The sequence below is a fragment of the Annulohypoxylon maeteangense genome (assembly GCF_022496945.1).
Source record: "Annulohypoxylon maeteangense strain CBS 123835 unplaced genomic scaffold GGS22scaffold_19, whole genome shotgun sequence".
In the NCBI taxonomy this organism is placed as follows: Eukaryota; Fungi; Ascomycota; class Sordariomycetes; order Xylariales; family Hypoxylaceae; genus Annulohypoxylon; species Annulohypoxylon maeteangense.
The window spans coordinates 352633-364971 of record NW_025953266.1 but is presented as its reverse complement, the minus strand read 5'-3'; the positions used below and the strand labels follow the sequence as shown (position 1 = coordinate 364971).

The 12339-nt window shown below is 48.3% G+C and overlaps 4 protein-coding genes across 4 annotated transcripts; 3 read left to right on the top strand and 1 right to left on the bottom strand.

The window, feature by feature from the left end:
- Positions 1–4: 4 nt before the first annotated feature.
- Positions 5–720, bottom strand: GGS22DRAFT_192140 (uncharacterized protein; the record flags this gene model as incomplete). The annotated part of the gene is made up of 2 exons (XM_047965218.1): positions 5–97; positions 163–720. 2 exons carry the CDS (start codon positions 718–720, stop codon positions 5–7), a joined length of 651 nt encoding a protein of 216 aa, XP_047815340.1.
- Positions 721–1290: 570 nt separating this feature from the next.
- Positions 1291–2952, top strand: GGS22DRAFT_172334 (heterokaryon incompatibility protein-domain-containing protein). The gene is made up of 2 exons (XM_047962737.1): positions 1291–2796; positions 2853–2952. Exons 1-2 carry the CDS (start codon positions 1546–1548, stop codon positions 2892–2894), a joined length of 1293 nt encoding a protein of 430 aa, XP_047815339.1. The 5' UTR covers positions 1291–1545; the 3' UTR covers positions 2895–2952.
- Positions 2953–3859: 907 nt separating this feature from the next.
- GGS22DRAFT_172331 (uncharacterized protein) lies at positions 3860–5011 on the top strand (the record flags this gene model as incomplete). Its single annotated transcript, XM_047962736.1, has 1 exon — positions 3860–5011. A coding segment is annotated over exon 1 (682 nt), but the record flags the coding sequence as incomplete, so codon positions are not given.
- A 999-nt stretch (positions 5012–6010) lies between these two features.
- GGS22DRAFT_172328 (Flavocytochrome c) lies at positions 6011–8579 on the top strand. The gene is made up of 4 exons (XM_047962735.1): positions 6011–6272; positions 6349–6417; positions 6485–6722; positions 6778–8579. The coding sequence occupies exons 1-4, from the start codon at positions 6239–6241 to the stop codon at positions 8324–8326; spliced, it is 1890 nt and encodes a 629-aa protein (XP_047815337.1). The 5' UTR covers positions 6011–6238; the 3' UTR covers positions 8327–8579.
- Positions 8580–12339: the final 3760 nt, after the last annotated feature.

The following is a 12339-nucleotide window of genomic DNA, read 5'->3' as shown; positions in this document are numbered from 1 at the left end:
CGACCTAAGCATAATTCCTCACCCCCTTCAAAATCCACAACTCGCCATTCCCAACCGTACTAGCAACACTATCGACCTCGATCCCATCAGGTTGTATCTACGCATCATTAGCAAGCACCCCTTACCCCACCCCCATCACCAAAACCAAAAGCCAAAACTTACCACTTTCCCCCCCTCCCTCTCCTCCCACCAAATCTCCCTATCCCCCTGCAACAGCGACCTAACCCTAACCCCCTCCTCCCACGGACTCACGGGCAAAACATGCGCCTCCACAAACCGCCTCAAGTTCCTCTGCGCGCGGTCCTGGCCATCCTCGCCTTCATACGCGTTCGCACCCAGGTCCGCGTAGTCCTTCGGATCTTCCCAGGGCTTGCGAGGCAGCGCCTCGACGGCGGAGTTGCGCGGGGCCAGCACGGTGCTGTTCCGGCCGCTGTCGTCGAGACGCGTGGATATCGCGCCGATGTCCCGCGTGAAACCCGCGAATATGTTTATGCTCCGGTCGCGGCCCATTATGTCTGAGATGAGCACGCCGCCTTGTTGGGGGGGAGACGGGTGCGAGGGTTGGGAGGGTGCGGGAGGGACGACGGGGCCGAGGTCCATGAGGGGCTGTTGGGGGGTGTTGGGGTTCTTGAGACTGATGCCGTAGGGGAGGGCGGTGGGTTCGGAGGATGCGGTCGCGGTGGTTAGGAGGTAGGTTGTATATAGGGTTGATAGCTTCATATTTCGGAAAAGCTGGAGATGGGTTTTGTGGGTTTAGGTATTAGTTCTCGAGGTGATGTAGGTTGTGTGAAGGTCGTGCCATCTGAGTGGTGGTACGTCAGGCTCGGGTTTACGTTTAGTGGGGAGATGGATGACGTCACTGGTCACGTTGAAGAGAGTTTGTTTTCAGTGTTAAGCTTATTCCTGCCATTTCTTTCTGTAATTTTGTATCGGACTGGTATTTAGGTAGTTAGGCAGTTTCATGTTTAATCATTTCGATATGTAAAATACAAATCGATGCGAATTTTCATCAATTTTCTTCTTTAAATCTCTCACATATACGTCCTAAGTAGACCCCAACTCGAATCGATATAGAGCTGAGCGACTTTCTTCAACACCTAGGGCGAACTGGCTATAACAGATCTAATTATTACCTGTAAGGTGTATAGGTAAACAATCTTACTATGGTAGGCTGTGTCGTTACTGTTACTGCTACTGTCACATCATTGAGTACCTTAGTAGTGGTGGTATAGCGACCTCAATTATTACGGCACTAGGTAAACACCACGTAATATTTGGTAGTTTAAGGGCTGTACGACGTGAAAATAGTGTATTCAAAGCTCGCTTATTGGTAGATAGAAGTCATAAACGCCAGTACCGAAGATGAGAAGCGACATATGATAGTGTCAGCATGCTTCCCCGGTCAGCCCGCAGTTTCGTTCGGGTCGAATTTACCAATTATTATCGCAATCTATTTAAGGTAATTTCTTGTGCGACATAAGGCAACGACATATATAGAGAACCGTGTCCTGTGTTTCCTACGGCTAGAGTAGTATATAAGGAGACATGTGGCTCATCGACACCGAAACGTTAAAACTCGTAAATATCACGAATCCCTGGAAGGGCAGCTACGCTATACTATCACACACCTGGGACGATGAACAGATCACTTTCCAGAACTTCTCGGACCTTACGAAGGCCCGTAAAATACGCGGATTCACCAAGATCGAGAAGACTTGCCAGTTAGCCAGGGAAAAACACATGTTGCAATATGCCTGGGTAGATACTTGCTGTATCGACAAAACCAGCAGCGCTGAGTTATCCGAGGCCATCAATTCGATGTTCAGATGGTACCAAGCAGCAGCTGTATGTTTTGTCTACCTCTCGGATTTGCCTCCTAATCCACCCGGGATTTCCCATGGTCCCGGAGAGGGTATCCCGGGTACCAAAGGCTTCACTCATGCGCAGCTAGAAAGATGCAAATGGTTCCGAAGAGGTTGGACGCTCCAAGAGATTCTCGCGCCGAGAAATGTCGAGTTCTATGACGCAGATTGGGGTTTCATCGAGACTAAAGACTCGTGGCTCCTTGAACCTTTATCCGAGATCACCGGAATCAATACTGCCTGCCTGAGGCACGGTTCCCAGATCTGGGACCAGCCCATCGGTACACGGATGCAATGGGCTGCCGATCGACAAACCACTCGACCAGAGGATACGGCTTATTGTCTACTCGGAATTTTCGAGATCAATATGCCTTTATTATATGGAGAGGGAAGCAAGGCCTTCCTTCGACTTCAGGAGGAGATATGCAAGCAGAGTAACGACTTAACCCTATTCGCATGGACAACGCAACCTGGTCACGCCTTTTCTTTATTTGACAAATATCGTGGTATATTTGCCATGCACCCGTGCGAATTTGCAGTATTCCGCGGAAGAGGGCGACAGCCTAGTGAAGTCACATTCCGCGGCGAGCTCGCCGTCACAAATAAAGGTCTTCGTTTTGACGATGTTCTGCTATATAAGTCGGAGCTCGGCTTGATATTGCCTGTGGATTGCATAGGGCCAGACCCTAAAGAAGAAGGTCGAGAAGTCTCGTATGGGATATTACTGATGCTTACTTGGGATGGATATATACGGAGAGAGCCAGGTGTTCTCGCGGTATTACCGCGTAATCGCGTTTCGGATATACCACCTCATCGCATCTACGTCCAGAAACAAATGCCTCTAAGCTGGTCCGGCTTTATACAACCGGAACACCGATATTCTGACGCCATATTCTTCAAATTCCAAGGGGAAGTGGATCCCATAATCATGAATGTGATTCCGCAAGATTCTTTTGATTACAATGCCACAGCTTTTCTAACTGGCCGTAGAAAATTCTTTGGGTATATGCGCTTACATGTGAGTGGCCTTGAGATTTTGTTGATCTGTTGGCTTAGGTCTCCGGCAGGCAAAGAAGGAGATGATGGTCCTCCTGCGCCGCCCGAAGCTCAATACAGCTTTGCTATTGAAGGCGAGGATGGCTGGGATAGATTTAAGATAATGCTTCTAGAGAAGGAGATCACCAATCGCGCGGTTCAGGAGGGGGTCATTCCGTCCTTGTTACCGGACCCAACGTTACCATGTCCACATGCAAAAATGGTAGCTCCTCTTGGATCTACCGGTATTGAGATGGTATTGGACAGCACCATGACGTCTAAGCGCCGACACCACATGGTGGTCACGTTTCTGCGAAGAACAAAGAAAGATGCTGGTGACGACTCTTTTGACCGGCCTCGCCGCCTATCATCTCACCTACCTTTCATTTCCACAAGCAATATGACGACGGGTCGGCGTGGAGCATTTTCAGTCTGACATGACTGATCATTGGACCACACCGCCCTTCTTTTTGCTTCTTTTATTCCCCGAACAAACCAGAGGCTGGCATCGGGCTATGCTATCCGATGAGGAGGTGTAGACGAGGTGATGAAATTTTGAATTGTGGCTTCATGAGCTGAGTCCGTGTAGTTTTATCGCGCATATAATAGCCATGGAAAGCAATGTCGCTTTTTAGTCATACCCAACGTGTATGTGGCGATCACCCATTCGCCGCTTCTGTCAATATATCACACAGCGTCGCATAGCATCCCCCTTCTCGATATCACCATAACTCTCCCGCAGCCTTGAGGAAATCATCTGGAATTTAAGCTTGAATTATCCCAAAAATTCTTGGCTAACTCTTTCTCATCCACCATAAGCACGCATACAAAATTGCCCAACATGTCAGCAACCGCTCCACAGTTGCTCGCCACCATCAGAAGTTGGGCCAAGTGCGTCAACGAGAAGAAATGGGACGACTTGTCCAAATGTATGCACTCGACATACAACCAAAACGGCATCGATTATACGCCTGAATCATGGGCGGCGCATATCAGAGATCACGTAACCCCTCAACTAGGAGGCGATGTGCGCATCAACGAAGACAGCATCATGGTTGATGAGAGCGCGCAGTGCGTCGCACTGTCTCTATGGCTCAAATTCAAACCCGAGATGCCGCTACTAGGCTACCAACCCAAGGGTCGAGACGTCCTATTCATAGAGCGCGGATTCATCTGGTTCACAGATGGGAAGCTGTCGAAGGGCTTATTCGTAATAAATGACGACGAAATGCGCACGCAGCTGGCGAATCCCGGGACGGATTTTGCGCCCAGCCTAATCAGCGAATATCCCGTCCCTCCAGTACGGACGCCACTATCTCGCGAACAGCTAGAGGAGGTCTACAGGGCGTACGTCGACATGTTCAACTCGCGCGAAACGGATGTGGCCTATTCGAAGTACGTCCATCAGCCGGAGAAGATGCTTAACAACAAAACCCTGGCGCGCCGCATCATGGACGATGCGATGGCAGCTATCCCGGACCTGCAGTGCCAGATTCACACGCTGGTAGCGGATGAGAAATTGCAGCGCGTGGCTGTGTGGCTTAAGTTCTCCGGAACTCCGATCAAGCCGTACGCAGGTCTGGTAGCGAACGGCCACCCCGTCTTTTTCACTGAACAAGCCACCTATCAATTCTTGGACGGGAAGATCGAGCGGATATGGGGTATGATGGACTTCAGCGAGGCGAGACTGGCGCAACAACCGGAGTCTACGATGCCGCTTGTTATACCGGTGATTTGAAATTCGATATGAATTTTGGCATGGCGGAGGTGGAATCTCGGAATCTTATGATACCCATGGTGTCGCGATATGACACGGTTGAGGAGCTGATATAGATGGTTATACACAATGTTAAGGATCGGAAGGTAGTTTTGTTTTTTGGTTGATTGTTTTTATTTACCTAGGTACGCACCTACGTAATTATGAGTTTCTCATAGGTTGGATATTGGAAGTTGGGGTTTTGATTGAAGCTTAGGATAGGATTGGATTCTTCAGCGCACATAGCCGTTGCTCAGGTGCATTAGCTTATGACGCGGCTACTCTTGTAACACGTTTTAATACGGGATTTATTACTAGTTCTGTTCATCCCGCAATTCGCATTTTTCACATGCTAAAACCCTGTCCCTCAATTATTTGTGAAAACTATATTTACTATGTACAGCGTATCGTCGGCTAAGGAACCGACCCTGTCTGCCTGCGACAGTTAGAGATTCTAACTTTAATGGCCTGGGATTTAGATCAGCTGCCCCGTCTGGGGAATACATATGAATGGCGTAGTGTGATCATCTGACACGAGAGCTTTTGTGGAGGAAATCGCCGGTTTCGTCTTTGCCGTTCGGGGGCGCAGTAACTTTTTTGGTGCAGGATCACATGCATCCATGTCTTGTCAGGTCCAACTATTAGCAGCGCTGAGTGCTAGGGATTCGTACGAGAAATATGTAGGTACATTCATCTGTGCAGTGATTAGTATGTGTGTCAAATGTCAACCCTTCCTTCCCCAACAGTCACTGACAAGTGTTCCTGGCAATTCGACTCATAACCCCGTGGGATTCCCGCTATGAACCTAGACGTTTTAAAGGACTTAGCTCGTGACTGTGGGGAAGAGAGTTTAACACCGTTGATTTTGCCCCCTTTCTCTAAGCCGTCCCAATTTTAGTGCGGAGGAAATGTACAAGAAGAGAGCCTCGGCATTCTTTACCAGATGTACCCGGGTAATTCGGTGTACATTTGACATGGGTTTCCAAGTGACATCACTTCCTCGGCCGAACATTGTGCGAAAACCATGTACCTTTGACTCTAGTCCACGAATCCTAAGTGAGTCTTGAATGAGAGTATCCTCAGTTCTGGACTTTATGTAATACACTTACCTAAGGAATCCGAAGACTAGTACAGAATATGTGAATCATTATAATAATTTCAATATCCGAAATAGGGGTTTGTTGAGGCTAATGATACTAAGAGCGAATGGCATCTTTCTAAGAATATTGATGAATACGGTACCTCCGTCCTCCGCAAGGAGTTACTAACATTTTGTACTACGATACAAAGTACCTTGGTACCCACCCCCAGTATTCTAAGACTCGACCTCGGCTCACCTTGTGCACGAATCATCTCGTCAGCAATTCTAAGTCCAGGCAAGCTCGACTCTCGGTCCAGAATGTCAAGCTAAAAACAGTTGCAACTGGGAAATATCAAGCTCCGGCATTCCTTTCGCATTTTCTCCATCTAAAAACTCTTAAGCTTTTCTTCATCATCTTCTTTTCTCATCTCATCCTGCTTCCTCTATACCCCTTACCTTAACAATCGCAGGAGATCTGTCAACAAACAAATCCCATCAATCAGAATGGCTCCGAGAGTAATTGTCGTCGGTGGTGGCTGTAAGCATCAATTGCCCTCCCCACTCCAGCGACAACGTCATTAAGATCACAACAAAGAACTAACAATCACATGCAGTGTCCGGCTTGAGTGCTGCGCACACAATCTACCTTGCCGGCGGTAACGTAGTTGTTCTAGACAAGCAAGGTAAGAATTGAGCTTGTTTAGTATGCGCCATAGAATTAAACTTGAAATACTCACAATAATCTCGTAGGCTTTTTTGGAGGAAACTCTACCAAGGCCACTTCTGGTATCAACGGTGCCTTAACCCGGACACAGGTTGAGCACGGCATCCAGGACAGCGTAAAGCAGTTTTACGATGATACCCTGAAATCTGCACGAGACAAGGCCAGGCCCGACCTCATTAAGGTCCTAACCTACAAGTCCGCTGCGGCAGTTGAGTGGCTACAAGATGTATTCAACCTAGATTTGACCCTAGTTTCCCGACTTGGGTGAGTACAAGAACTATCGCGCATTGTGTATTATGCTTGCTAATTGATTTGACAGTGGCCACTCCCAACCCAGAACCCACAGAGGACACGATGCCAAGTTCCCTGGTATGGCTATTACATATGCCTTGATGCAGAGATTAGAAGAACTTTCCGAGAACGAACCAGAACGAGTCCAGGTTATCAAGAGGGCTCGCGTTACAAAGTTAAACAAGGATGGCAACAAGGTTACTGGTGTCACATATGAGTCCAATGGCGAGAGCAGCATTCTCGACGGCCCTGTCGTTCTAGCTACTGGTGGTTATGCCGCAGATTTCGGCGAGGACTCGCTATTGCAGCAGCACAGACCCGACACTATCGGTCTCGCCACCACCAACGGCTCTCACGCCACCGGTGATGGCCAGAAGATGGTCATGGCCATTGGAGGAAACGGAATCGACATGGACAAGGTCCAGGTTCACCCTACGGGTCTTGTCGACCCCAAGGAACCCGATTCTAAGTGGAAGTTCTTGGCTGCCGAAGCCCTACGTGGTGAGGGTGGTCTACTGCTTAACGCCGATGGTGACAGATTCTGCGACGAATTAGGTCACAGAGATTACGTCTCGGGTATGATGTGGAAGGAGAAGGACAATGGAAAGTTCCCCATCCGTCTAATTCTCAACTCCAAGGCATCCAACACCTTGGACTTCCACACTCGCCACTACTCTGGCCGTGGGTTGATGAAGAAGATTACCGGCAAGCAACTCGCCAAGGAGATCGGTTGCACTCCCGAACACCTCCAAGAGACATTCACCAAGTACAATGCTATCGCCGACGGCAAGCAGAAGGATCCGTGGGGCAAGAAGTTCTTCCACAACGGCCCCTTAGATATCAATGATGACTTCCACGTCTCATTGATGGAGCCTGTCCTTCACTTTACCATGGGTGGTATCGAGATTAACGACAAGGCCCAGGTCCTGAACAAGGAGCAGAAGCCTTTCGAGGGTCTCTACGCCTGTGGTGAATTGGCCGGTGGTGTTCACGGTGCCAACCGACTTGGTGGTTCCTCGCTACTAGGATGTGTTGTCTACGGCCGTGTTGCAGGTGACTCGGCAAGCAACTACTTGTTCCAAGAAGCTCTCTCGGGAGCCTCCACCGGTGCTGCCCAACGTTTGGGCCAGATCTCTCTACACATTGACCCATCTCAGCCGAACAAGGTGTCGATTGAGTGGGGAAGCGGTGCCTCCAGCTCACCAGCTGTAGCTGTAGGCCAGCAGACGAGCGCTACGGGTCCTACCCCAACCGCCGAAGGGGGTAAGTCATCCCAGCCAGCAGCGAAGCCCCAAAGCGCTAAGAAGTTCGAGGTGCCGAGTAAAGAATTCACAATAGAGGAGGTCGCCAAGCACAACAAGAAGGATGACCTCTGGGTAGTCGTTAAGGGTGTAGTGATGGACTTAACGAACTGGCTAGAGGAGCATCCCGGCGGCCCTAACGCGATCATGAATTTCATGGGACGCGACGCGACGGAGGAGTTCGAAATGTTACACGACGACGAAGTCATTCCCAAGTACGCCCCGCAGCAGGTAATAGGACGAGTCAAGGATCAAGAGGTCACACTCGAATTCTGAGGCTGGCTAGCGAAAAGACTTTTATCGGGCGGCGCTCTAGGGTTAACGGGAACGGCTGTTACATTAGCAATATTCTTTTTGATCTACTACTGCCTCTCCCCACGCGAGGAGCGGGGGCAGGGGCAGGTAAAATTTGTAGCTAGGCATGGCGCATCTGTTATCGCATTACACCGATGTATTGATAAGTATCTTGGATTTCACGATGGATGTGTTGCTGCTTTTAGGTATATATCATCATATCTTTTTCGATTTACTTGTGCTGGCTTCTGTGTTGTGAAGGTAATATATATGTTATCCGGGGGTAGTTATACCTACTCTAGCTATTAATTTTAGGCCGCGAGTATGTGTTGGTTTGATCGGTATGTCGGATACCTGTCTGCGGTGGTGAGCCATGTCCGGACTACGCAGGAACCCGTCGGGAAGGGATTCGCGTCATGGCTGCGGTTATGGGCGCGTGCAGTTGTAGCCGCTACGAGCCGAGGAGATCTCGTTCTGGTGGCTGGGGTTTAGATGTGGTGGCGTCTATATAGTGGACGAGTATACGTCAGTGGCGCTTCGGACTGCGGTATTTATGCCGCGGGGGTTTACTCCCAGACTCCGGGGTTTGTCGTAGGGTTTGGATATGATATCCCTTACCTGGGATTTATGACGGCAATTCCGACTAAGTAGGGATATGGATACTAGGGTTGATGCTTTGGTGATGTGATGTGAGGATATGCTTAGCGGGTTAGAGGTTGGGAGTTGAGATTGCCATCTAATGTATGCTCGCTGCTCTTTAACTAGGTGGTAGATTTGATGTATCGTTGAGGTAGCAACTGTCTACCTAGGTAAATAGCAGGTCAGAAATTACCTAGCATTCATAATCTTAGTCGATTATCAAGGAACATGTATAACATGAGGCTATATCAGTCCTCGAAGTCGTCAACCTCTATATTCAAAGGTTCATCAGAATGTCCATAGTAACCAGATTTGCATAATCTAGGTAAGGATAACTTGAATTTAGCTAGATAATACGTATTAGATAAACTCATGTATCTCTGTTTAGAGGCTACCGTCGGTTAAGGGGTTCTTCACATGATAAGTTCTACTAAGAGAAATCTTTGGTCGCTACTTGGTAGCTTGTGTTGCTTAAGATGATAACTGTGTGCTAGCTCGTAACATCACGAGTTTTCCTCGAGTCTTGTAATATGACATTTCATAACAGGACGTTGCCTTCGACAAGGAGCACTACAGTAAGGCTTGTGCCTGTGTACCTTATCTAGATGAGTTGAAATCTAGTATTGACTCAGAGTAGAATACGGGTGTTTTTCATGTGATATGATTCATCATTTTAGTGCGACAACTACACTCTTTGACAATCATTGTATCTAATACCTAGGATAGGTAGATGCAGAAGACGAGAACTTCTAGGTAGGTAGGATATATCTATGGATACTTCAACCCCTTACGACTGTAGCCATATCTCTATACCAGCATAATCTTGCCTACATACCGAGGCATTTGGTCGTATTTCTTCTTATTGATATCCATTTAACATTGTACTTGTACACAGCATTTCAAATAAGAAACCTTGAGAGACACTAGACTAGCAACGTGGTACACCCATATGCAAAGCAGTGGATCGTGTCTTAACCAACGGCAGTTGGTATCCTGGGAAGATATCTGTACCTACCAAGGTAGGCATGGGCGCTTCACGAGAATGCTGTAAAGCTTATCGTCGACGGCCTCGTCTAGCCGACTCAAGCCACAACAAAGGTCTACTCTTCGGATACGACTCGTCTTAACACTACTGATTACACGATATCCATTCTACTGCTGGTCTCGAGGGTGAGGCGGCGGTGTTCTACCTACAGGAACATAGCCGGATATTGATTAATCGCCGTTGGGTAGTCGAGGTGGCTGGAGAAGGTGGTTTCCTAGTGCGCCATACGTAAATCTAGTGATAGTCGGGTTCCAGTTGTCTACCTGCTTTGGGGAGGTAGGTGAGTAGTGGATCGTATTTTGGATGTGAGGGAGTAACCTCGTTATCCCCGTTCTCGTGCCTTAGAGCGATCTCGTGGATGGGTCGTTGATTGAGGCCCGGAAAATTGAACAATAGTTTCGTCATGACTGTGCTCATAGATGATGCTCGTAGCTAGTATATCGACAGCCAGTTCTATCGTCCTCCCTCGTTACCTCGCAAGTTTGTTGTAAGGGCGGCGATGGGGAGGCGCCTATTTTTAACTGTCCATCTCTGCTAGTTGTATTCATATCACAGTAGCCATATTGGCCGTGCTTACTAGTTATTGACCATCATTCCTCCCTATTAACCACGGCAGTCGAGCGCCGGCGCGCATGGTGAAGAGGGAGTGGGAAGCTTCCACGGAAATAGAAATAAGTCACAGCGACGACGTCGCTGGCTATGTAAAACTTCCACCCATGGTAAAAATATTACGGAATCGCAGCAAAGTCTTCCATTGAAATAAACTATCCCGAGTTAATAGAAGACCCGGCACAGAATGCCGTTGGATAGACAGGGTCACAGGCGTAGTAAGCTTCGGGCCTCCTCCTATGACGGCTTTCGCTGAGACGTTGCAAAGCAAACTCCGAAAGATCCTTTCGTCTGGCCTTTCCCTAACCTATACGGGTGAAACCAAGAACTGCCCCGGTCCGGAACCCGAGGGCGTAGGAGCAAAAAGGATCCTACTTGCCTTTCTAGTAAGCGATGTCTAGGCACAAAAAAAAGCTAGCAAACATTTCGAGTTATGATTATCGTCATACTTATCATAGGAATAATATGAGGTCGATTTAAAGTTTCTATAAAACTCCGCGATATATAGCCTCACTTGACGGTATAGACGCGATTGTTGTAACCTTGGGTCTGAGAGTTGCGGTCGGAGGAGTCGTCAGTCTATGGAGATACTTTTGCCGTCAAGGTAACCCCTGGTTGGAGACGCAACAACGTACGACACGAATCACGAATCACGTTTCCCCTTGCGTTGATGTTTGATTTGAGACTGGGCGCCTAGGTGCTAGGTAGGTTGGTGCGTATTATCACTTGACGGCTGAAGGATATCTCTTTGTCATAAAATCCGACCCGGCCAGACCCGGGTTGTAGGAGAGGAATGCTTACCTACGTTACGAATGATATGTCCCATCAAAAGTCCTATTTAGGGGCGCCGACTCTTACGGCCGTGAGAATACATTTTATTAGACGCGGGCGTATGTATCTGTGGAAAGCCAGTCAGCAGTATGACCCGACAGTGCCTCGTCATCATCCCGCCGATGCGGTTCGGGCTCGCCTATTGTGTTTTCTCAGCGACCAATAACGGGAGAGGCAAACCCTCCCTCCTAGAGTTTCCGTACATTGATCTAATAGCCTACAGGAATGCGCTTTCTATAGATATCTAGATCGTAATGCCTAGAACGAGTGTTTGCATCTGTCATCCGCACAAAATAAATTACGAGGTCGTGACTTGATCCAGGGAATAGGGAGAGTGGTTGGTGATAAAGTGAATACGGTAGAACTTTGGCCCCTGTGGTGTATTACTCCCATGTGGTTATCCATGTAAGATCTCGCCATAAAGTAGGAAATAGTTGGCAGCGCCGGTCCTCATTCGTAGGCCAGACGCAGGATCGAGTATTAATTGCCCTGCGCATTTGCGGCGAGGATAGCACATGGAATAGTATAATTGGATGGCGATGACTTGCGTCCATTCCGGGGAACGATTGGTTGCTGATCTCTTCGGGATCAGAATATACTGTCTCCGGAATCTTGGCTCTATGTAGCTCTAGGGTGTCCGATGCTGTTCGAATTCGTACCTAATATTCCAGCTCAATGGTATGGAAATTGTTATTAACATAACATCTACTTACGCAAGTTTGACGCTTCTTGAGGCTCAGAGGCTGCGGACAGGATCCTTCAAGTGTAACGACGGCTTGATATCGATCCGATGCCGAATACGCCGGTACGTATTAGGGGCTAGCGATAATAGTTATAGCTCGCTAAAAAATAACTAGAACCAGTCCACATC